The sequence below is a fragment of the Mesoplodon mirus genome, assembly GCF_964341445.2.
Source record: "Mesoplodon mirus genome assembly, chromosome: 19".
In the NCBI taxonomy this organism is placed as follows: Eukaryota; Metazoa; Chordata; class Mammalia; order Artiodactyla; family Ziphiidae; genus Mesoplodon; species Mesoplodon mirus.
The window spans coordinates 36,860,207-36,886,635 of NC_138995.1; the positions used below are offsets into that span (position 1 = coordinate 36,860,207).

Consider the following 26,429-nt stretch of genomic DNA (forward strand, 5'->3'; position numbering starts at 1 on the left):
CAGTAACTGAATGGGAGTGACCTGCTGAAATATCAAATGTTTCCTTTCAATAGGAGTCAGAAGAAGCTGCTTTCCTGAAAAAAACAAAAACAAAAACCCAGCTAACCAACCAAGCCCACTAAATACATTCCAGCTTCAAGGCCTTTGCACCTGCTGTTCCCTCTTCCTTGAAGTTTCTTCTCTCAAATAGCAGCATGGCCAGTTTCCTCACCCTCTTTCTCTGCTCAATTGTCTTCTTTATAATGAGGTCTTCCCTGGCCATCTTATTTAAAATAGCTTCTACCACCCCCAGTCCCATGCCTTCCCAGCACTCTGTAGCCTCATTCTCTCCTTTATTTTGTCCTTAGCTTTTAGTACTATTAGATAATCTTTCATTTGTTTTTTTGTCTTTCCTTCCTAACTGAAATGCAAGCTCTATGAGAGCAAGGAATTTGATGTTTTATTCACAATTTTATCTCTAGGCTCTAGCACAGTGTCTGGCATAGAGTAAGTGCTCATCAAAAATTTGTGGAAAGACTGAATGAAATCTGTATATTGAAAAGAAGACACACAGATGAATCTTACAAAATTGCTGGACATTTTCCACACATACTCCCCTTGTGCATCTGAGATAAATCCTTTCACTATATAGATGACACTTACAAAGACAAATCAAGTGGCTGCACATTAGGAGGGATACTAGGCTTGGCGAGCATATATTTTACCCTTATATACACAATATCCACAGGCCCCACTGAGACTGTTAAAGCCACAAGTGCTCTGTTCTTAGACCAAATTTGAAACTTCTACATGCTGCGTGATTTGGGGCACATTTCTTTTTTTTTTTAATATATAAATTTATTTATTTTTGGCTGTGTTTGGGTTTTCATTGCTACATGTGGGCTTTCTCTAGTTGCAGTGAGTGGGGGCTACTCTTCGTTGCAGTGCACGGGCTTCTAATTGTGGTGGCTTCTCTTTTTGTGGAGCAGGGGCTCTAGGCACATCGGCTTCAGTAATTGTGGCACACAGGCTCAGTAGTTGTGGCTCACAGGCTCTAGAGCACAGGCTCAGTTGTTCTGACGCACGGGCTTAGTTGCTCCGCAGCATGTGGGATATTCCTGGACCAGGGCTCAAACCCGTGTCCCCTGCGTTGGCAGGTGGATTCTTAACCACTGCACCACCAGGGAAGTCCCTGGGGCACGTTTCTTATTTAGCCTTCTGAGATAAATAAAGATGGCTGATAATCTTCACAGCATAGCTAATGTTATAAAGATTAAGATAATGTATGTAAAAATTTATAAACATGTCTGCTCAGAGTGACCTGCTTTTTAAATACTCCACATGTTTCCCGGGGTGACAAATGGTTCAAAACATTTAAGAATATTTAGGAAGAGAATTTTCTGCTGGGCAGGGTTGGGTCCTTTCAGTAGGAGAATCTGAATAACAATTGCTGGGGATGGAAAGAAAGTGAGGGAAAGGTTCCCTCTGCTTTGCCATTGTCCGGTGTTGTAGGGGAGGTGGGAAATGAAGGAGATCCAAAAAGATTTACTTAACTTTATTTTCTTTCAAAGTTGATATAAAAAAAAAGTTGATATAAACCCTGAAAACCAGTCACCAAGTTGGATTCAACAAGTAGAAGCCACTTCATCTGCCAGCTTAAGAGTAGACAGGAGCTAAATGACATGAGTGGATGGAAATGAGAAAGTGGATTTCAGGGTGAATAAGAGAGGTTTGTGATGGGAGCAACTGAAAGGATGAGGTCATTGTATAAAGGTGGAAGTGCTGGGGCAATGGGTCAGTGGAAATTTGAGTGTATGCAGGGCCACTTTTCTGCTTTACAAACTTCTTAGAACATAACAGTTCTCAGTTAAGAGACATCAAACTTATTACAAATTCTCAAATTCACAACTTAGCATTAATAGGGGACATATTTTTTTTGATAGGGACATATTAATAGTACAAGTTCAACAGGAGTCTAAAGAAATTTTAACTGAGGGACTTCCCTGGTGGTCCAGTGGTTAAGAATCCACCTTCCAACACAGGGGACACGGGTTTGATCTCTGGTCGGGGAACTAAGATCCCACATGCCGTGGGGCAACTAAGCCCACGTACCGCAACTACTGAGCACGCGCACCACAACTAGAGAGCCCATGCAAGCCCACGTGCCACAACGAAGACCCCGTGTGCCACAACTAAGACCCAATGCAGCCAAAAATAAAATTAAAATTAAAAAAAAAGAAATTTTAATTGAATTACAACATGTACAGAAAAAGCACAAGAGTAGATGTTTCTGAGCAGAACCCTGGTACCATTTACATGTGTATATATTTTAATATAAAAAAACCTTTGCGTTTTCTAAACAAAAAGATTTTAAAATAAATTCATATGGAAAATGCTTGGGAACATAACACATTCAGAAAAATTTATTCACTCAGCAAACATGTATTCAGTGTCTACTCTATGCCAGGTACTTTGCTAGGAAATAGAGAAAGAAAGACAAAAGTCACAAACCCTACCCATTAAGAACCTAAATTCTACTGCGTTCAACATTCAAGTTAAACATAATCCAGTGCAGTAAATGCTAAGCACATGCACAAGTCAAGAAATTGGTTGGGGACTTAGCATTACCTTTTTTAAGAGGGCTTTATATTTTTGCTTTACACATGTGAACACTGTGTCAGTGCAACATACTGTGGTTGCAGACACAACTCAACACCAATTGTAAGAGCATTTCCCCATGGTTTTCACCCTTCACTTTTTTTCACACCTCACAACAGATCCATAAGCCATTACTTTGTGTCATCTTTGAAAATCAATCCAGAATTCAGCCACTGCTAAGTATGTGGCACCAATAACACCCTGGACATCTCTTGCCTGGATTGTTGCAATAACCTCCTAACTTCTGCCCTTACTGCTCTTCAATCCATTCTCAATGCAGCAGAGTACCCTTGGAAAATGTCCATCCCACCACATTGCTTCCCTGCTCAAGCTCTTTCAATGTCTTCCCATCTCACCCTGGGTAAAGGCCAAAGTCTATACAATGAACACAAGACTGTGTCCTGCCTTACTTTACATTTCTGACCCTGTCACACTCCTTGGCACACTCCTGCTGCAGGATCTGTACACCTGCTGTTCCTTCTGCTTGAATTGGAATGTTCTTTCCCCAGGTATCTGGTAGATCCTTCCTTCCCTCACTTCCATCTGGGCTTTACTTAAATATCACCGTCTTAGGGTAGGCCTTCTCTGGCCACCATATCTAAGATTTCAATACTATATCCTTCCCCTAACAGTTCCTATTCTCTTTTCCTGCTTTTTCTTCTCCTTAGCATTGATCACAATCACACTTAACATATTATTTTACTTACTTATTTCGTTTACCAACTAAAATATAAGTTCCATGAGGGCAGGGACTGAATCTGGCAATTGTCCACTGACTTTCCCCCCAAGGGCCTAGAACAGTGCCTATACTATAAATATTTCACTTATATATTTGTGAAATGAACAAATAGATGAATACATGAATATTTTATATAAGGAATTCATTATTATTTATTATTCATTCCACAGATACCTGACTGCTTTTGAAAAAGATTCTCTCATTGACCAAATTCTACTCAGATTCCCCTGAACTTGTTTTCAACTACGCATGACTTTTGGACTTCTTTATTCATCTACTTCATTGTCCAATTTAAACAAAAATCCTGATAAATCTGTTTAGCCAGAATCTCCCATCCTGCATATCTCATCACCCTCAATATCTAATCAGGTTCCTCATCCTCTACCATCCCCCAGATGATGTCTGATCACCCTGGGCTGCCTTCAGCAAGAATCCTGTTAGGTCAGTTTAGCCAGAATCTCCCCTTACCTCTGATGTTGTTTCCTAGTAATTTTCCACCCACTGACCCCCACTCTGCTGCTTGGCTATAAATTCCCTCTTGTCCATGCTAAGAGGTACGTGCAATCTTTCTCCCTCGATGCAAAATTCCACCCCAGGTACTATACCTATCACTATAGTGCTTTTCCCCCTCCCACCCCCTGTAAAGTCCTCCTTACTATGCTTTAACAAGTGTCATTTTAATATTTTACCACTATGTACGAACACTTTTTTTTTTTTTTTCTTTTTTTTTTTTTTTTTGCGGTATGCGGGCCTCTCACTGTTGTGGCCTCTCCCGTTGCGGAGCACAGGCTCCGGACGCGCAGGCCCAGCGGCCATGGCTCACGGGCCCAGCCGCTCCGCGGCATATGGGATCCTCCCAGACCGGGGCACGAACCCGTTTCCCCTGCATCGGCAGGCGGACTCTCAACCACTGCGCCACCAGGGAGGCCCCACGAAGCACTTTTTAAAGGAGAGGAAATAAAACAAGCAAGAGAGATATAATTCCCGCTCCCATGAAACTTACAGAAAAGTAGGAAGGGATCTTTAAACTACTTACACCCTCAGAAAACTTACTGCACAACAGGACATAAGAACTGTGGTCTTCGGGCTGTGCACAAATCTACAGATGGCATTTCCTTTACCCTTCTAGAGCATCCTGGAACCTAACAATTATAGTATTTATCTCCCATCTCCAAAGAGCAATGGAATCCTTCTTATTAGTGATAAACCACATTCACGTCTCAATGTTCATCCAATTCTGGAATCCAATTGCTGGAAAACACAGGCAGTGTTGAAGCTGTCTTCATGGTGAATAGTCTTTGAGGAAAGAGGCCATGCCCATTCTATAGGACCTGGCAAGAGTGAGTATTCAGTAAATGGTAGTTATTGTTGTTACTGACCACCTCAGCAAAGAATAGCCATAACCTGTGGCCTTTCCCAGAGCAACTTTTAGAGGAGTGGTCACAACTAAGGTTTAGAACTTCATTAATCCTGCTAAGAAAGAGAAAAAAGAACTCTTATAAGAAATTCTTGCAGGAGGTGTGGCACTTCACTTCAGGTCACCATTGATATGGTGGCTCCTTAGACAAGGAGAGCTATGCATTTATGAAACTTCTAGTCTGCCAGCCCCCTAACCTGGCTGGAAAAAAATATTTAAATAACTGATCTTTGGTTTTCTGAAAGAAAACTTCAGAATGGGAGCTTCTTCCCAAGGAGACACAGACTGGAACTATAATCATTTCAGTGAGTTTTATCACTCATGGATATCCCCCTAAAGAGTATTCTACTGTGGTTTCTTTTAGAGGAAAAGAGGGCTTCCATCGCCAAGGCCAACAATCTTCTGGATTTCTTCTATGTATTTTTCCAGTTGGACCTGAGTAGCTTGTTTCTTTAGCAGAATAAATCTGCTAGCCAAGTTCACAGCTAAACCACATCTAAAGTAATGTCTCCATTACGTTGACCTAGAAACTGTAATTCAAAGCTACTGTTCTTACAATTTCGAGATATCTTTCCCTGAAACATAGGAGAAAGTTAATGACTGAGCTCAAATGACAAACACTGATGCTGATGGCTGTTAGCTTTAGATAGTCCCCTGGGAGTTCCTGAATTCTAAGATATTTGAAATTAATGCCTCCTGTTCTAAAGAAAATTTGAAATTTTCTTTTGATTAAAGCAATTTCCTTTAAAAATTAAGCTATCAAAAATAAATTCAAAACATCTTTCAGCCTTGTAGAATACTCCTGAAGAACTAGATCCTATTTTCTAAAAGTTGGGAAATAAAGAATAATTTCTAAGGTGTTTTCATCTCTGGCATAGATACATATATTAATTACCAGATAAAAAGTCAATTGTCCATCAATAAAGAGCTAATTAAATAAATCATAGTACATTCTCACAATGTACGTTGTTACAAAAAAGAATCAGAAAAAAAAAATGAGGAAAATCTCTATATACTGATGTGGAAGGATTTTCAGGATTCATTAGGTGATCAAAGCCAGTGCAGAGCAGTACATAAAGTATTTTACTTTTTATATTTAAAAAAAGTGGAGGTAAGAATATAAATTTGTATTGCTTGACTTGTATAAAGAAACAACGGAAGGATAAGTAAGAAATATAGGCAACTGGGGTGAGGTAAACAGGGGTGGAGAGGACAGGGATGGAAGTAAGATTTCCTTCGTATAATTTTGAACTACATAAATGGATTTATAAAAAACCTTAATTTCCTTGTAAGCAAGATGTCTACATTCATAAAGTCATAGGTCTAAGAAACATTCAAGTTGAGATAGACGAAACTGAAAAATAGGTGATTCTGAAAATCGTTTAATGAACTTTTTCAAAGGTAGATTGAATCAAGTTCTTTTTTTTTTTTTTTTCTTTTTCCTTTAAGAAACTGATCAGTCCTTCAGACCAGAAATTTAGAGAGAAAGCATTAGGGCTCTTGGTTAGGCTAGAATTGGAAAAATATCCAATATCTTTTAATATAATTAAAGTTCTGTAATAAATCATTCTAGGGTTTTTGCAGGCAGATCACACCAGATTTGAACTGTTTCAAAGCAATACTGGCTGGTACTAGAAGAAATTTAAATTCCTGTTGATTGGGTCTAAAATTATGAAGTCTGAAATTCTTCCTCTCTGCCCTCTGGAATTCACTGCCCATCAAAATTCCCATATCCTCAACTCCTGTGAACTTTCCCTTTGCCTTCTTATTCAAATGGAAACTGCAGCCCTCTTAAACTGTGGCTGTTTTTCCTCCTTTCCCCTGGGCCTGGAGGGTGACTTCAACCAGTTCCCAGACATTGAATGCCACCTAGGATAACTGTTGCAAAATTTCTATCCCAATCCTGACCCTGAGCTCTAAGTGATCAAATCTGATTCCTTAGTCTACATCTCTACCTAGATATTGGAATTTCCAATTTAACTCGCCAAAATAGAGTTCTCGATTCACACAACCACCAACTCTTCTTCCTCAGCCTTTTTCATTGCTATAAATGACTTTACTACCACTTTAATGACTCAAATAAAAATCTGAAATCATCTTGATTTTTCTCATCTTTCAAATATCTATATCAAATCCATCAGCAAGTCCTATAAGAGAACCCATAATCCACTGAAAGTACCACATTCTCACTGACATTCACCATCAAACATTATCATCTGTCTCCTGCACACCCTCAAAGTCCTTGTTCTATTCTCATAATGGTCTCCACTTTGCTAAATCCAACCTTGGTGTGGTTGAAAGCTTGTTGGGGTCAGAGTATTAGAGGGAGTGGAAAAATAGGTGTAATCAGTGAATGAGGTTAAAGAGAGTTTGGCAATGACAAAGTCATAAAACCAAAGGAGTGAGTAGCTCCATGGTGACAGAGGACAAGACCACTGGATGTAAGTTCAAGGAAGTGAGAGGCCAGGCTGTTGGAAGTATCATTTGCAAGCTAAAAATTAGGACAGTAGTGGAGTTGGAGAGTAAGCCAAGAGTTACAATTTTTGAGAAATAAGAGGGATTCTAGGGGTCAATAAATTGACAATGAAATATCAGGTAATAGGTGATATTGTCTGGTGGCTAAAAACTAAAAGCTTTACGTTTTCAGGAATATGGGAGGAAGAAATATCTGGAAATAGCAATGAGATTCACCCATATTATCTTCAGGCTTTACTTCTAAAATATATACCAAATCCATTCACTCCTCTCCATTTTTACTGTCACCATCTTAGTCCACGCTGTCTACCTTTCTCTCTCTCTCCTGAATCCCTGCAAATGAGCTTCCTAATTGGTTTGCTTGATCCTTGTCTGCCAACATTTTACATTGTGTGTCATTGATACTGTGATTTGTTTTAACCTGATGAAATTCAGAGAAAGAAGGTATCTCATAATATTAAACTGACCCCCAGATTGTGACTACCTTGATGACTAAGTGAGAATTGAATGAGCTTTCTGTTTTCTATTCATTTTTTGCTCTTTCTTAGCTATGATTTCTTTTCTTCTGATTAAGCAATGTTAAGATCTCTTAGCACTATGTCTAGGAAAAAAGATTTGACACTTAAATGTCATATAGATTTTGGATGATTTTCCTAATCTATATTATCCATTGTTAAATAACAATTGTTCTAACACTTAAGGTATGGAAATTTTATTGAGCAGATTCACAAGTTTAGAAAACTTTAAGAATTGTATTCCAGAACAAAAGCATGTGTTCTTCATGTGTGAATTGACAAAATAAAAATATCAACAGTATTCTAGAAACATATTCTGTGGAAGCAACTAAGAATATGCACAAGAAATTAGACTGTAAGGCAGTTCACAGAAGCATTGTTTACAATGTTAAAAAAAAAAACTATGAACAATCTAAGTATTCAAAAATAGAATCACCATAGACTATTTTAAAAATTACAATGTCTTGCCCTATTTCTGATCAATTCAGTCAGGAGCTCTGGGAGGACACTGGAATTTTTAAAAAGTTCCTCCAGGGGTTCTAACGTGCAGTTATTGAGTCAACTATCATAGGTGAGATTACCCAGTCTTATCTATACACCATCAATGTGTTGACAGGGTCCTAAATTTACATCTTCAGCCTGGACTGCAGCCCTTCCAACTTTATTCTTATAAACCCACTGCTTCCTCAGCACTGCTCCTTGAACGTCTAATAAGCATCTCTAATTTAACATGAACTCTTATTTTTACCCCACTCCCATTTCCGCCCCAAATTTAATTCTGTCAGCTCCAAGTTCAAAATATATCCAGAATCCAACCATTCCTCACCAACTCCAGCTCTTCTACCTGGGCCCAAATCATCCCTCTCCGGGTTTTATTACAATAGATTCTCAACACAGCTACCAGATGGATTTAAAATACCACTTGGTTTATGTTTCTCTTCTGCTCAAACCCTTTAATGGCTTCCCATTTCACTCAGGGTAAAAGCCAAAGTCTTTACAATGGACCTAATTGGGTCTTTCACAACATCTGACTTCAACTCCTACTCCTTAACTTGCTGTCACCTAGCCATACTGGCTTCCTTCCTCTAATAAACCAGGCATGCTCTGCCTTAGGGCCTTTGCAGGCCCACTGCTGGGAAGTTTTCTCAAATATCCTCATAGCTAACTCCCTCACTTCCTTTAAAGTTCAAATATCACCTTATCAATGAAGTCTTCCCCAAATACCATAAATAAAAATAGTGTCCAACTTCAATACTTCCTTATCTCTCTTCTTTCTCATCTGTTATACTGTATATTTACTTGTTTGTTTACCTTCTGTCTTCACCACTAGGATGTAATTTCTGTGAAGGAAGAGATTTTGTTTTGTTTAAGATTGTATCCTTAGCCCTGAAAAGTGCCTGACACACAGTGGGTCCATAATACATATTTGATGAATGAAAGAATATATAGACATATTTTCACCACTATTTTTCTCCACACAAATGGTTAAACTTTCCAGTTTCTCTGCTTAATATACCATTGCAATGATATAAGCAAACTGAAAGTTTAAATGTGCTAATTGACTTGGAAGGGTTTGACATGACAGGGTTTGACAGGTTGGCAGTGGGGCTATACAGCCATATACACTATACATACATGTGTATGTATACAAATGTATATATGTATGTAAACATAGATACATATATACTATATATAACCATGCGTCCTATCACTAAACAATCCAGTTTAGCAACTGCAAGGAATGCAGACTATCCAGTGATCCAAACCCCACAATTTTTTCTCCTCAGAGTACCAACAATCATCGATTCTAATGGCACTAATATCCTCATGACAAGAGTACTGCCTTCCATATACCATGAAAAATATTTCAAATGGCGTCACCTGCTCTGTACATTCAAAACTAGTTAGATTTATAGAACACTCCACACAACAACAGCAGAATAAACATTCTTTTCAAGTGCACACACACACATACACACACACAAAACTAGTTAGATAAAAGGCAGAAAGCAAAACTACTGTTTGAACTGCCTGAATCATATACACAAGGCTATCTAAAATAATGGGTTACATGGTTCTGTATTCAGTTAGCTGGGAACAATATGAATGGCCTTTCTGGTTCATACAGTCTCTCCCTAGTCCTTATCCACCTACTCCCCACCTCAACACCACAAAGTTACACAAGTATACCAAATTAAAAAAAAAAAAAAGATAAAAGAAATTGAACAACAATATAAACCTAGTAGAAATGTGAAATCACTCCAACTTCAAACTTTAAATCATTTGCCTAGTGAGAGCAGCCCTCAGATGCACTGTGACTCAGCATTTTATGATGCCTGAGACATGAAATGAGATAAAGGTCTTGTTCCCTTCATGGCATTACTTAAATATGGAGCAGAAATAAATGAGCTACCTTAAAAACACAAACTCAGTGGCTGAAATGTTACAGCGCTCAACCTTACGCAGATCTGACTCAATACGTGATGACAGGGAGGACGGCAAGTGTCAGCTGAAGCACACAGAACCGTTCTGAAATAACTTGTTGACCTGTAACATTAGCAAATAACAATGCTGACTACAATTAACACTCAGAAATGGAGAAAATATTGTGAATAAATGAAAATTAAAAATATATGAACTGCGGCGACTGATTTAAGTCAGGTTAAAAAAAAATAACTTAGACCTGGGGTGGGGTGGGGGGATTTACCCAGCTACTCTTCACTAGAAAACAGAAGCTAAAATTGAACCAAGGGAAAACCCTTGCTAAAAAAACATTAAGTAAAACTGAAACAAATAGAAAAGCTCAGCTCTTTTTGACTCCTTATGGACAGAAAGAAAATAAGATGAAAATAAAATAATAAACTATATGAAGGTTGCAATAAAGACAAAGTTTTCAGTTTATATTCTCGTGTGGAGCACAAACAGATGGAGGAAGAAGAGAATATGGTAATTGGCAAGCAGGGGGAGCTGGATATCTGAGATCAGGAAGAAGGACTGAGGAGTATTCCACATAGGCAATGGCGGAAGTTGGGGAATTCCACTTGGGAATCCAAGAACTTAAATAAAGACAATGAATAGAGACGTGGAGACAGCTTATAGGCAAATGGGCCAAAAAAAGTTGCTAATACTTACTTGGTTTTAGCTCCCGTTTTTAGTACTCTGTATTAACTCTTTTAATCCTCAAAACAAGCCAATGCTATAAATACTATTAAACCCCATTTCACACGTGAGGCGACAGCCTCAGAAAAGTTAAGTAACTTGTTCAAGTTCACATTGTTAATAAATGGCGGAGTCAGGCTACCAGCCCACACACTCTAACTCCACCACAACTTTATATTGCCTCTTATGAACCACTCAAAATGTGAAAAGGAAGTGGGGGAATTGAAATTATTGAGGCCGTTACTGCATTCAAAACTAGACCATCTGCATTCAAAAACAGAGGAGTGAATTTCCCCTAAGGAACTTACAGCCCATTAATGGAGTTCAGGCTCACAGCAAAACACCACTCAAGTCCCACATCAGACCTATCTTACAGAAGGCACAAGCCAAGGATAGTGGGAACTCACATGAGATAGCAATGTTCACCAGGTTGTGGAATCTAGGAAGACTTCACTGAAACAGCAGCATTTTGGACAGGATTTGAGAAAACTGGAAGAGTTAGGTGAAAGGAGCATCATGACTTCACATCAATTAACTCCCCAGGGTTTTCAGGATAAATTTCAACTCTTTGGCATGGCACTCAATGCCCTCCAAACTAGGTCTGGGGGAAAGCCGGGAGAAGGGATTATCCTAAGTGAGATGCCTATGCTGGAATCTTTATTACCAGTTCAGGTTCCAGAGGATCAGAACATCTTATTTTTTCTGTCTCCATAAATCGTTAGTGGGTTGAAGGTAGGCACCATGGCTTATTCTTAACACTCCCCTCCACCAGTCCAGGCGTCCATACCTCTTAGCACATGGCAGGTGCATAGCAAACATTTTCTGAAGCAAATCTAGATCATGGGCAACAATCACCAGATGACTGTGTGCCCAACCAGGCGGCCTGATACCATCTAGACCTCTGGTGTTGGCTAATTTTAAAGCTACCAAGAGACCTAAACACATGATCCGGAGGTAACGGGTGGAACTTGTGGATCTAGATGCCACAAACCAGTTGTGAACGGACATGAGACAATTGTGAAAATCTAAACACGGACTAGGAATTAGGTGAAGGAATTCATTTCATTACATGTGGTGATGTGATTATGCCTTAAAAGGTCATGTTAGACTTATATAGAGTATTTATAAACTTAATGATTTCCCTTAAAACACTGGAAGTAGGGAGTATGGGGGGAATAGATGAAACAAAGTGGGCAAAATGTAGCTAACCGTTCGGCATAATGTACTACTTTTAGGTCAATGTCTGAAAATGCCCTAATATAAAACACACACAGCACACACACCCAGGTGCTGTTTTTCATCGTAAACCCCGAGGGAACCAGATCCAGAGGGTCCACCGGCGGCAGCTCGGATTCTGAGGACTACCTCCTCGAGCTGGGACCGCCTTTCTCTCCCGCGGACTCGAAGCTGACCGAGGGGGCGGCTGTGGGCCACATCGGCCTCTTCATCCTTTCGGCACCCCCCTAAACGCCTCTGGAGAGAGTTGGTGTCACGGAGGGTAGCGTGCAGACTTAGTTATCCCGGTTTCTACGCTGGACTTCGCCCAGCGGTCCAGAACCTCAAGGCAGTAGACCACCTCACCCTCTGCCTCACCGCCCGAGACGCCACCACCACCGCGGGCGAGCGCTCGAGGCGGGCTCCGCGAAGTAACGTCACGGCGCGCCGTGCGTCGGTTCAAAGGTCGGCCCCGCCCCCGCGTCCCCCTCGCTGTCTCGCTTGGCCTGCGCTGCCGCTGCTGCCGCTGCTGCTGTGGGCCCGGCTCCGCTCCGCCTGCTTCGCCGCCTTCCTCCCTGAGCGCTGCCCGGCCGGCCGCCATGGCGAACGTGGCCGACACGAAGCTGTACGACATTCTGGGCGTCCCGCCCGGCGCCAGCGAGAACGAGCTGAAGAAGGTATTGGGGAGCGGGCCGCCCAGGCAGGGTGTGAGGGGCGCGGGCCTGCGCGGCTGGGACTGCCAGGCCGCGCTGCGGGGCGGCCCGCTAGCCGGCGGCGGCGGGCCCAGGCTGGGGGCCGGCGCCGAGACCGGCCCGCCGCGGGTCGCGCACTCCAGCCTCGGCTGACCTTGGGCCGCCGGCCCCGCCCGCCCGCCTACAGATGCAGCAAATAAAACCCACCCCTGCGCAAACACGACGAAAACGCTTCCTTCCTCCCTCCCCCGGCGGGCGCCGGAGGCCGGGCGCTCCCGGGAGGCAGCTGCCTGCCCGGTCCTCCCCGCGCCGAGGTCACCACCCTGGAAAAACAGGTTGGACCGAGACGCCCAGCGCATCCCGGCCCCGGGAGAGGAGTTGACCGCGCCGCGGACGTCGGCGCCCGAGCCGCGTCGGGGTTGGTCTGGGGCCTGGCGGAGGGTCGAGGCTGCCCCCGCCGGGTGCCTGCGGGAACTTAGGGATGTTTCCTGGGAGCCGCGGCAGCGGAGCTTCTCCCCCTCTTCCTCCCTCGCCCATTGACCCGGAGGTGGCGTGGGTCTGTGTCTGGGTGCATTGTTCTGTGGGCAGGTAACCCAAATGTTATGTACTCGTTTCAGGAAAAAGCTGTGGGTCCCAGCCAAACACCTGAGTGTACACTGACTAAAAATAAATAGAAGGCCTCATTATCGCTGTTTGCATTGCTGCGAATCTTTCATCTCAGGATTTCAAAGCATTTGAGGCATTTGATTAAGCCCCACAGCATCTTCACGGGGCTTAGAGTATCCGGATGTGTAAGCTTAGAAAAATGAGAATGCTCCTTAGGCACTGGGACGGGTGCAATTGAGAGTAAAAGCACTTCCTGTTACCTTACCGGAAATGCTATTCTGTGTTACATAATAAAGGTGTCTGTGAATGAACGCTTAAGTGCTTTATATCTCAGCCACCCAAATGTATGCAGCTTCACTAAGATCGAGGTCACTCCAGTTAAGACCCCAGTCAATCCACCGTATGAAAATAAACCATGACCTAGGAGCTTGTCTTGGCTTTTTCCTGATGTTACAATTAGAGGATCCATCGTGAGCCGGATTCTTACCTTAGCTTAATTTTTTTTTAACATCTTTATTGGAGTATAATTGCTTTACAATGGTGTGTTACTTTCTGCTTTATAACAAAGTGAATCAGTTATACATATGTTCCCATATCTCTTCGCTTAGCTTAATTTTAATAACAGTGTTTTTGCAGGCTGTAGGGCTTAACAGTCATTTCTCTTTAGAGTTTATTGGAGTTGTCTTGGTCTGCTTACGGGCCATCAAAGACACTTGACAATAGTGAAAATAGGGGATTTTTCAGTATTTTGTTTTTCTCTGTGGCTTTGTTTCATTGTTTGTATCTGGCTTTAGTATAACCTATTTTCAAGTATAACTACTGTCTGCTTTGTTATTAGTGAGAAAACAGTATTAAGATGGAATATGCCCAACAATGCCAATGAATAAGGGATATTTTGGGATTTTAGAACATTGCTTCTCAGAAAATTGGATGTTACGTTAGTACTCACAAATCTTTAAACTGGTCATTATATATAACCTTTTTTTTTTTTTTATCTTTTATTGAAGGCATACAGAAAGTTAGCCAAGGAATACCATCCCGATAAGAATCCAAATGCTGGTGACAAAGTAAGTTATTTGAGACTTTTTCCCCCTGAGATTTCTGTTTTAAACTTAAATCGCCCTTCTTGGGGAAAAAAGGGAATGTTGTAAGAAAACTCCATTTATGCCCATAGTGCCAAAGTTTTATGTTAAGAGTATTTTGGTTTTATAATGGGAATACTGTCATTCTGGGCAGTGGTAGGTGGTGGTAAATAGGACCAGAATCAAACCAAAGGTAACTTGTAACTTTTCTTAGAATTAAATGAATTCTAGATTCCTATAGCTTTTTATTTGTAGTCTTTTATTTGAAAATCCAATTGTTTTACTTTTTTTTTATAGTTCAAAGAAATAAGTTTTGCATATGAAGTACTATCAAATCCTGAGAAGCGCGAACTATATGACAGATATGGAGAACAAGGTCTTCGGGAAGGTAGCGGCGGAGGTGGTGGCATGGATGATATTTTCTCTCACATTTTTGGTGGGGGATTATTCGGCTTCATGGGCAATCAGAGCAGAAGTCGAAATGGCAGAAGAAGAGGAGAAGACATGATGCATCCACTCAAGTGAATATCTTTTTTCTTTTTTTAAAAAAATGCTAAATACCTTTTTTCAAGTAGAAGTACTCAGTAAAAGAGAGAAGAGGCATCAAAAAATACTCTGTCCATCAGAAAAAAAAATCTTCCATTTGCCATGCTGTCCTCATTGGGTGACTAAGTTGAATTTAATAACCTGAATGTTGGTGTTTTGCTAACAGATCTTAAAGGATGGTTGGTGTTTTTACAGAGTAGGAAGATTGTTTTGGTATATGCTTCTGAGGCTGCTTGTTTTTAAAATTTCAATTATGAAGATTCTTTTCTTTAAAGTATTTAAACCTGAGTTAACTTTTTATTTAAAAACCTACAAAATTGGCTAGTTTGTTAACATGTTACAGTAACTCATTACTTGTTCCTCAGTGTGAACTCTCCTAAATTGATTTCCACGGAGCTTGCTGGCCTCAAGCCTGACATTAACCTGCCAACATATGAATGGTGTCTGACCTTGATCTTAGACTGTGAACCCAATATGAAAATAACTATTTTACTTTGCAAAATTTGTGAGATCTTTTGTCCCGTTAATTTTTCATGGACCAGTAATGGTTATACTAGCAAAATGCCAGAGACTGAAGTTGAAGTGTTTATTTGAAATATTTCATAGTATCTAGTTTATACATTTGAGTAGGTAAGAGGAAGTAAGGTGTAATTTGTTAAAAATTTTCCTGTTATTACAACATTTCATTTTGGGTGGCTTTATAATATTCCATTCCATCATTTATTTAATCATTCCCTTTTCTATAGGATGTTACCAGTTTTTTCCTATCATAAATAGTGCTGCTGTGAGTATCTTTATATACAGCTTTGTCTCTCCTTGGCAGAGATTCCTGGGCAGGCATCAGTGTTTTGAGGCTGATAAAAATAACTAAATTGCCTTGTAGAGGATTGTGCCAGTTTAGCCCCACTGGTGGAGAGTGCCAGCTTCACTAGACCATTACCCACATTTTTCCTTCTTTTGCCATGTTTATTGAAATGAAGATTTTTCTGGCCTCTTACACAGTGGTGTTGCATACTAATTGCAGTTTAATATGTAAGGGGAAGAAGACCTACCTATCATGTAAATGGTTGGTTAAACGTTCTTAGGAGGAGGTTAAAAGTCTGATGGAACCAAGTGCTTTGGTCTAAGGTCTAGATATGCCGTTGTTTGGAAGTGCTGGTAGTGTTTTGACCATAAGTGTTTTATTATACTGTCTAGAATGTATAAAAGAACAATTTTGAGAAAGTTTGAATGCCACAAAATAGTATAGGTGCTTTGCAAAGCACATTTAACTTCTTTGGTTCCTCTATTTTAAAGTAAACCTTTACTATTAAAGGAGATTTAAAAACACCATGAGAAGGGTAAAACCAAATTAAATGCATTGCTTGCAAATTGTAAATGAATAATATTTTTGAGACTTTTGATGTATATAGATTTTTTTTTGATGTTTATTTGGAAATGAACGGTCCTGCAGTTCAGATATGCTGTATGAATAAAGACGAGTTGGGTTTTATCAGTTGGGATTTTTAATAGGCTTTTTAACTTGGCTGCTTTGAAATTTTTGTAAAAGTTGCTCAAGTTTTGCTTATAATTCACTGCGTTTTTCAGACATCTAAAACTTGTTGTAGGCTCTCTCTTGGAAACCTATTCTTCTCATCTGTCACACTCTAGATAAGGCCAATTTTTTTTTTTAAGACATGCAATCTAATTGCCTCCCGTAATTTGTAATGTAACTTTGTAGCGTTTCTGAATTGTCCTTGAAGGGGACAGAGCCTTATAGTAGAGCTTGGACTCTGGAGCCAGACTGCCTATGTGATCTTAGGCAAGTTACTTCTCTGTGCCTCAATTTTGTCCTGTAATATGAGGATAATAATTTTACCTCATTCAGAGGGTTGGATTAGGTGGAGGTCTTCCTTGGGGCCAGAAGAAGGTGTGATGTTTTGAGTTTGTGCAGTTATCAGCTTTATCAGGAAATGCAGCACAGTAAATTATTGGCCTGATCCTTTAGGTTTGGGCTTTGAGCAATACATATATTGTTTATAGCCATATTGTTTATAGCCATAAACAATTTGAGCTACAAAATAAAATCTCACTCAGTTGATTTATGTAAGGTGTTCTTGAATTCTTTGTTCAAAAGGTTATAGTGGAATTTGCTATATCAGCTATTGTTTATATCTTGAATTTAAGAGAACTTGGCAAAATTTGAACCTAATTCTTTTCTCCCCAGAGTATCTTTAGAAGATCTGTATAATGGCAAGACAACCAAACTACAACTTAGCAAGAATGTACTCTGTAGCGCATGCAGTGGGTAAGTGTGTTTTCTGGTTATGAAATGAATTTCATCCATTCTTTCAGTGGCACATTGAGTCTATATCAGATAAAAATTGTTCATGACTTCAAACTGACTACCCAACCCAGAACACTTTCTGATACCTCTGAAAGTCTTTAAATACCAGTCATTGGGCATTGAAGATGAAGGTGAAAAGTACAATTCCTATTTGTCATGGCCTAGGGGGAAAACTCTAATTTATACTTTTGCTTGCTTTAGCCAAGGTGGAAAGTCTGGAGCTGTTCAGAAGTGTAGTGCTTGTCGGGGTCGAGGTGTACGCATCATGATCAGACAGCTGGCTCCAGGAATGGTACAACAGATGCAATCTGTGTGCTCTGACTGTAATGGAGAAGGTATGCATGCCAGTGTTTCTCTGCTTTTATGTTGGATGGATTGGGAATGCAGAAGTTGGAGAGGCTTACAGTTTTTCTTTTTCAGCGTGTGTTTGTATTCATCTTATTAAAGATACAGAGAGTTCTGAACGAAAAATGCAAAAATAATATTTCCTTATGCATAGGCCCAGTGAACACAGATAAACAGTAAACTTACATCATGTTGAGTGAAATGTTAGTCTTTTTTCATTCCAAAAAGATGGGGCAAAGTTTTTTGTCCTTTTATATTTTAAAAAGTTATATTTGGTAAAAGCGAGAGAGCAAACTGTTTAGTTCTCATTCTGATAAATGGAGAATTTTACTGTAAGCTTTAGTTAGCTTTTGAGGATAGATTATTGCAATTGAAGCTCTTTTTACAGAAGTAAATATTTTAGGCTTTGTGGGCGAATGTTTTCTGAAACTGCTATTCACTTCTGCCCTTTTAGCACTTTTATAGCCACAGACAATATGTAAACAAGTGGGCATGACTGTCTTCTAGATAAACATTACTTATAGAAACAAGGGCATGCCCATTTTGGCCTGTGAGCCTTAGTTTGCCAGCCCTTGTTCTAGAGCAGTGCTATCCAAAAGAATTTTTCTGTGATGATGGGAAAGTTCTGTGTATGTAATGTCTAGTATAGTAGCCACTAGCCACCTGTGTATGACTGAGGAACTGAACTTCTAATTTTAATTTTTAAATTAAATAGCCACATTGGCTAGTGGCTGCCATATTGGACAGTTCTAGAACATCCTTTTCCAAATTGCTTCTGGAAGAGACAAGATAATTTGGAGAAGCTGCATATCATATTCTCCTCCTGGAGCATCTCAGGGCATTTTACCTTATTAAAGTTGCTATCAATTCCCACTCTCAAGAAATCAGAATTGACTGAAATCTTTTCCCATGTGCCATTACCATTTTAAGGAACTGGTGCTTTGCAGAACATACTTTGCAGAAGCAGTGTTCCTGAAGTCACTTATACATGTCATCTGAGCATTAAAGTGTGCCACTAATCAGCCATTAGAAATTGATGGTATTTTTTTTCATAGTATACTATGTATAGCTTTGGTTTTGTTTTATTATGGCACTGATCAAATATTTCAGAAGAATACACAGAAGAAAAAAACTGTTAGAGTTATAAAGGATGTTTAAATCTTTATTTGGGTTGTCTCTCTCCATTGTTAAATTTAAATGAAACTAAGACAAAAAATGAAGAAGGAGTTGTAGAAGTTCCAGCATCCGACCACCCATTTTGTTTGCTTGATCCTTAGGGTTTGTTTTAACTTAGGAAATAGAGTCAGGAGTTAAGAAAATATTATTTAAGATACTTTATACTCTGGAATAGAGGAGACTAGGTAGCTGGGTCCTTTAGGTAACCTGCAGTAAGATGTGAGTTTTTGTTATTAAGAATGATATTTTAATCAAAAGTTCAGGTAGCAGTTTAAAGACGTTCAGGAAATTTATTTAGTGAATAAAGGCTTTATCAAGACCTTTCTTACTTAAGAGTGCGGTATAGTACCCTTGCTGGAAGTTTGAATGACCTCTTTTTCCAGGGGAGGTAATTAATGAAAAGGACCGCTGTAAAAAATGTGAAGGGAAGAAGGTGATTAAAGAAGTCAAGATTCTTGAAGTCCACGTAGACAAAGGCATGAAACATGGGCAGAGAATTACATTTACTGGGGAAGCAGACCAGGCCCCAGGAGTGGAACCAGGAGACATTGTTCTTTTGCTACAAGAAAAAGAACATGAGGTAATTTCCTTTTTGTTTGTTTTATTTTTGCCTCAGAAGACCAGAAATGGGTCTTGTATGCAAGATACAGGTTAGATCAGTTTGAGTTTCCTGAAGCAACACTGAACATAGATGAAGTTGTTAAGTCCTTAGGCTGAGTTCATAAGAACTGACTTCTTTAGTAGACCAACAAGACAGGTGCTGTCAGAAGCACTGTAGAAGGATTTGGTCTTGGTCCCAGCTCTGCCACTGACTGGCAGTATAACCTTAAGTAATCCTGTTGTGTCTGTACCCCGGTTTCCTTATTTATGAAAATAAGGGCATTGGGCGAGATAATCTAGGCAGCCTAGTTTTCACTGTGAAACTCCTTGGATGGTTGGTGAGAGCTTCAGTCCTCAGTACTGCTCTGTTGACTTGTTTTACATATTGGGTATCTGTGTGAGCTTTCTTGAAAGAAAAGGTTCTGCAGTTTTAAAAACTTTTTTTTTTTAATTTCTTTTTTTTTTTTTTTTTTGGCCATGCCGTGCAGCTTGTGGGATCTTAGTTTCCCAGCCAGGGATTGAACCCAGGCCCACGGCAGTGAAAGCGCCGAGTCCTAAGCACTGGACTGCCAGGGAACACCCTATTTTTAAATTGCTCATGGACTCTGTATTGTATCCGTTAATGTACATGGCAAAATGTACTGGGCTGATAATGTGGCCTGGTATATGTTATTTTGATTATACCATTGTAGCTGTATTTTTTAAATGTGCGATGGAGTATATTTTAAGTTTTTTTGTTTGTTTGTTTTTTGATTTGGACCATTTTTAAAGTCTTTATTGAATTTGTTACAATATTGCTTCTGTTTTACGTTCTTTGGCCTCGAGGCATGTGGGATCTTAGCTCCCCGACCAGGGATTGAACCCGCAACCCCTGCCTTGGAAGGTGAAGTCTTAACCACTGGGCCACCAGGGAAGTCCCCTAAATTTTTGGATATAGAAGCATTTGACAGGATTCTGGCTTTGTACTTGATCGCATTGCCATTTTGAGTTCCTTTGGAAGTATTTAGATTACAAGTCAGCCGCCTTTTTTAGTTCACACTAAAATTTTCTCCCATTTGATGGTGATTTCTACAAATAAAGTAAATTTTAAAAATCACTTCAAGAATCCAATAGAGATTAAAGCCATATTGAGATGCAGATTCTGGGAATTTGATTTGATTCATTCCCTCATTAGATTGTGGCTTGCTCTCCTAGACAAGCCTTTCTCAAGGTATACTAGTCAAATTTATTGCCTCAGCAGAGCTGTAAATTGCTGTGTATCTTGGCCTTTTGTGAATATTGCCAAACCTACCAGTGGCAAGGGTCCCTAGATTGCTTTTGTTGTTTTTTTTTTAAGGAGTAATTTCTAGAATTCTGCCTTAGAGTGTTATGGATTAAAATATTCTGTAAGAATTTGGGATTTTAAAAAATAGAAATCACTGACCTTGGAGACAAGGGACTTAAGTTCTGGCTCCCATTTATTAGCTTTAGCTTCCCTGGGCTTGGCTTTGCGTACTAAAAAAAAAAAAAAGTCATCCTTCAGAAAGATAGTGTAGAATCAAATGAGATAATGAATAAGCTGCTCTTCTTGGGGCTGTGAGGAGGAGGCATTTAGAAGTAAATCACCTCCAAAATTATTGGCAGCAGTGGAATTGCATGGAATTTCTAACAGACAGCAGATGTTACTGGTTGTCTAAAGTAGAAAATAGAAGATGATAAAGGTTAGAATGGAAGTTCATCTAGTAAGAGGTCAAAGATTGCTCCTTCTTGGTTTTATTGTGACCAGTAAAGTAAATTTGAGCCCAAAATGAGATTTAGGTATCTTGTTTCATTTATACCACTGAGAATATTCTTAACCTTCTTAAGAAAAATTGATTAGTTTGACTAGTTCATGAACATACTTGTATTTTGTTTGGGGCTTCCTTTTTTAAAAGAACTCTCAACACTTGTGCTGAAGGAATTGTGAGGCCATGAGATCAGGGTGGGTACTGTAGCTGAAACAGAGTGTAAATCTTCTGATCAAAAAATAATTCAATTTTGAGAGTGCTGTGTATGCATGTGTATCATCTTTCAGTACTGGTGTGTGTGTATTTTGGTAATCTTGTTATCATAGTGCATTTGTACAGCAAAGAACCACAGTGGTGGGTAAGATCTGGTGATGTTAGTCTCTCCTCTATACTCTATATTTTTATTTTTCAGAAATTATTACAGCTTTTATGTGTTTTACTGTCATGGTTCTTGGTAATTTCTCCTCATTAGTCTGGTTTTTCAAAAATTTCCGGCCATTCTTGCCTGTTTATTCTCTGTTTGAATTTTAGCATCAAATTGTCTAATATAACCACCCTTCCTGCTGGTCCCCTCCCCCCCCAAAAAAAACCCTAATACCATTTTTTATTGGAATTACTTTAAGTTGAGCTCTCCTATACAAGAACATAGTATCCCTTCATGCTTCCTACTTCTTTTTTATTTATTTATTTGGTCGCACTGTGCAGCATGTGGAACTTCCCCAACCCGTGTCCCCTGCATTGGGAATGCGGAGTATTAACCACTGGACCACCAGGGAAGTCCACTCCCTACTTCTAATATAGCTTTAACCAAAGGATATTTGGTTAAAGATAGTTTTTCGAACAGTAATGTAATGATATGTTCAGAAACACTTTCATTTTATGAACTTGCAAAAGCATTGAGAAGTGCTGCATGAAAGAAACTGTATTGAAATGAATTTTTCCACCCATTGTGAGGAACACCTGAGTAAACTCTCATAGGAAATATACGTTCAGTGGTTCTCAAACTTTAGCATACATTAGAATCCCCTGGAGGGTTTATTAAAACTACAGATTGCAGGTCCTCACCTTCATAGATTCTGATGCAGTTGTTATGGGATGAGGCCCAAGAATGTGCATTCCTAACCAGTTTCCTGGTGCTGCTGAGGCTGCTGGTCCAGGACCACTGGTCAAGGTAATGGTTTGAGATAAACTTTTCTTTTAGGTAAATTTAGGAGGATAATTTAGGAAAAGAGGATATCTTTCAGATTTCCTCTCTTCTCTGACTGAACCAGCCAGGATTAGTCTTTGGAAGAGAGAACTATTGTATTGAAAAAAAAACTAGGTGACCTTTCACTGCACTTAATTTTATTTCAGCTTAAATTTCAAAAGTTAACTATAGATACTAATAAGCAAACGTTTTAAGTTGGGCATGTGTGAAATTGGATGTATTTTTCCCTACACATTGAGCGCTCATTTTTTAATGTTTATTGAATAACCTTTGCATTACCTAGTCCATAGGCTTATGGTGTAATAATAAGCCAACTTTAGCATTTGTTTTACATTCACCTAAGCAAGTTTTGAATTTTAGGTGAGGTAAAATTTGTTTGTATTTGTATGAAGCATGGGGTTTGAGCCCCTTTACTGGCTGAGCATTACTGGTTGAGCTTTTTTAGTTGAACTTGGACCTTCCCCTTCCCCTTCCCCTGTTAGTATCACATCTGGAGGAAACTCCAAGTGAACTTGTTCTCCAGAATCCCACTGGGCCTTGTACACCTTTTCACTCAGAGGCAGTGTTTGGAAATGGTCCATAATTGTAAAATATACCTGGTTCTGTTTTTGAAGCTTCAATTGTACCTTATAAGCCATTGTTTTCCCAATTCCAATTCTTTTGTGATAGAAGTTTTTAGCATATTACTTGAGAATAGCTAGGTTTCCTTATATAAATTTAGGAAACCTAGGGATGGTGGCAGTTTGGCTTTTGCAGTAAATGGTAGAACTGAGGTTTTGAAATTGATTCAAGGAGCACAGAACAACAGTATGCCTCCATAATTTTTTTTAAAAATGTTTCTGGTGTGCTTTATTTGTAGGTGTTCCAGAGAGACGGAAATGATTTGCACATGACATATAAGATAGGACTTGTTGAAGCTCTATGTGGATTTCAGTTCACATTTAAGCATCTTGATGGACGTCAGATTGTGGTGAAATACCCCCCTGGCAAAGTAATTGAGCCAGGTAAATCTTGATTTTTGTCTGATCCAAGATTCTGTGTAATCTTCTACAGCAAGTGACTCAAAAAAATATTATTGAGCACCTTCTTGGATAAAATTCTTAATACTTTCCCCTTTATTTACTCAAATAATAGGATGTGTCCGTGTAGTTCGAGGTGAAGGAATGCCACAGTATCGTAATCCCTTTGAAAAAGGTGATCTTTACATAAAATTTGATGTGCAGTTTCCTGAAAACAACTGGATCAACCCAGACAAGCTTTCTGTAAGTGTTCTCTAAATTTAGGCAACAGATGAGTTAAAGTTTAATAATAGTTGTGTTTCTGTGTCACCTTCCGTTTGTTTTGGGTACTAAGATTAGATTACACAGTTTATTAATTTGAGTGATTGATGGGCTGTCCTGGTTGCTTTTAAAGTGAGGATACCTGATGTAAAAGTTTATGGGGCCAAGTAGGGAATAGTGAAGGAGTAAAGCAGACTGCGTGTGAGGTGGTGGGGGGAGGATTGGGGCTCCCTGGAGAGCAGATCTCTCACCTGAAGAGGGCAACCCCCCAGCTATCATCTGCTGGTTGTTCATGCAGGAAGGCATGTCTAGTGTGAAATTTCCCAGTGTTTAAATGTTAGCAACTAATTTTGTTTTTTGTTTTCTAAGCAATAGATGGGTTGCACAAAAGATGTCTGCAGATTTGGTCTGTGGGTCATCCATTTGTGATCTCTGGCTTAAAGTGCAAAGACTAACTGTCAAACATATACCTTGGATTGTATCAAAAGGGAACTTGATAGTGGATGAAGATAATCTTCCAGCTAACCTTATTTTTGTTTATTTTAATGAAGGAATTAGAAGATCTTCTGCCATCTAGACCAGAAGTTCCGAACATTATTGGAGACACAGAGGAGGTAGAGCTTCAAGAGTTTGATAGCACTCGGGGCTCAGGAGGTGGTCAGAGGCGTGAAGCCTATAACGATAGCTCTGATGAAGAAAGCAGTAGCCATCATGGACCAGGAGTGCAATGTGCCCATCAGTAAACTCTGCAAACAAATTGCACAGGTGGATTTCCTTTCCACACTTGCCTGGTTTGTTTTCAGCGATCCAGCTGGTCAACCCAGATGAACTGATGGACATCTGTTGGTCTATGTGTAACTTTTAAAATTGGTATAGTATCTACAGAGTGTATAATTTAAACTAACCACAAAGCTTTACATCTTCATTTCGACTGTTCTGTAGCAGAATAAAGCACTTGAAAGGAAACAAGACTCCCTTTCACACGTGGGTTATAAGTTTCAGTCCTGGTATCTGTGCTTGATTTTTACCAGTTTTGTGTAGATTTTATGTTTCATATTTTAAATTCAAATCCCACATTGTAAAGTTTGTGTACAATTTGTCCTGAAGCTTTGTGTTTGGCTGCACCTGCATAAGCTGCTACAAATAGAATAAAGAATTTCATAGCCTGTATCTATCATTTAGATGCATGGAAAAATGGGCTTTGCACACAATGGGTTTGGAGCTGACTGGGAACAATGGAAAAAATAACATTAGCTGAGCTGTGGTTGTAAAGTTTGGGGTTTCTCCCCCCGCCCCCTTTTTTTCCTTTTCTTTCTGGTTTTTTTTTTTTTTTTTTTTTTTTTTACCATCTTGTGAAAGGTTTCTGAAACTCAATAATAAAAAGCAGTTGGTGTAAATTACTCTTTGTCTCACATTTTTAGAAGGAAGAAATATCTTGAACTGTAAAATCTGTCCTTAAACTGGAGACTATACCCTTAGTTCTGGTTCTTAAACAGCCCTTAAAAACCCATTGGCCTGAAGCTTATGCCTCAGGCACATGCCCATTTTATAGTTTCAAAAGACAAAGTTTGATATGTTGGTAGAAACAGGCTTTATTGGCTTCAATTAATGCTTTGTAGAGTCAAGGACATCTGAGTTATGTATCCTAAGTTATGATCCTGAGCACTGGGGCCAGGTTAACCTGGCCTGTATTTCCTCACCCCACCCCCTTTTAAAAAAAATAAGGTAACAGTAAATCAATATTAGAGCCATGTCTGCATAGAACCTGTTAAAATGCTCTGTTTTCATTAAATGTTAAGTTAAAGATTCTCTTGTCTCCATTAAGTTGAATATTTGAGATTGGGGGGAGGAAGCATTGATTACTATTGTTTTATAGAAAAGTAAGACTCTTAGGCTGGTATGAGAAAAATCAGGTAAAACTACTATGAAAAGGATGTTGTATTGCTCTTCTTTCATCTTCTACTACCTTCTTTTCATTCCCAGAGTAGGTATTTTTAGAACACACTTTAATTTTAGGGAAAGAAGACATCATTTTACATTTGTAAAAGGACAAATGGGAGAAAGCCGAAAACTAAAAATTTTAAATGTATTATGCCATCCCTGAGCCTAATTGTAGTACTTGTAGTTTATTTCTAGGTCTACTAGAACCTGAATGAAAAAACAAAGGTGTCCTGGCATTAATCAAGGCCTTGAGGTTTAAATTATTGCCCTATCCACTCTACCTCCATTGTACAAGAACTATTTTACAACCAGCCTGGGCAAGATGCAACAGCATAGTCGTTTTGTATCCAAGGGTACTTCCCCACAACCACTTTAAGTAAGAAATGCAGTGGCGATACAAAGTTTGTAGCCTTTCCAATAAAGGTTTATAAAACATTAGAGTTGTTCAGTGTAGTCTTTCTTTCAATTCTTCTACCCAGGTTTTTGGACTACAATAGAGAACCCTATGGAAGGGGAATAAAACCTTGTTACGGTCTGTTATTTCACTGAATCTACTGGCTCTTCGTTGTAGAGCATCTGTCTAGAGAATAAGCATATATCATCCGTACAAAGAACCTTTTATAACAGCTTTATTGAAATATAATCCGTATACCATTAAATCTACTTTTTAAGGAATGTGTGCAGGGAATTCCCTGGTAGTCCAGT

At 39.4% G+C, this 26,429-nt stretch overlaps 1 protein-coding gene across 1 annotated transcript in view; it reads left to right on the forward strand.

The window, feature by feature from the left end:
- Positions 1-26,159, forward strand: part of DNAJA2 (DnaJ heat shock protein family (Hsp40) member A2) — a gene marked incomplete at its 5' end in the record, with an annotated part of 71,576 nt that extends 45,417 nt beyond the window's left edge. The window contains 10 exons of the mRNA XM_082606649.1: positions 12,230-12,397; positions 12,544-12,834; positions 14,463-14,522; positions 14,835-15,058; positions 17,290-17,370; positions 17,611-17,744; positions 19,314-19,510; positions 23,363-23,507; positions 23,638-23,765; positions 24,335-26,159. Coding sequence (XP_082462775.1) covers positions 12,230-12,397; positions 12,544-12,834; positions 14,463-14,522; positions 14,835-15,058; positions 17,290-17,370; positions 17,611-17,744; positions 19,314-19,510; positions 23,363-23,507; positions 23,638-23,765; positions 24,335-24,526 — 1,620 coding nt within the window. The 3' untranslated portion in view covers positions 24,527-26,159. The remainder of the gene's footprint in view (positions 1-12,229; positions 12,398-12,543; positions 12,835-14,462; positions 14,523-14,834; positions 15,059-17,289; positions 17,371-17,610; positions 17,745-19,313; positions 19,511-23,362; positions 23,508-23,637; positions 23,766-24,334) is intronic.
- Between the last annotated feature and the right edge of the window lie 270 nt (positions 26,160-26,429).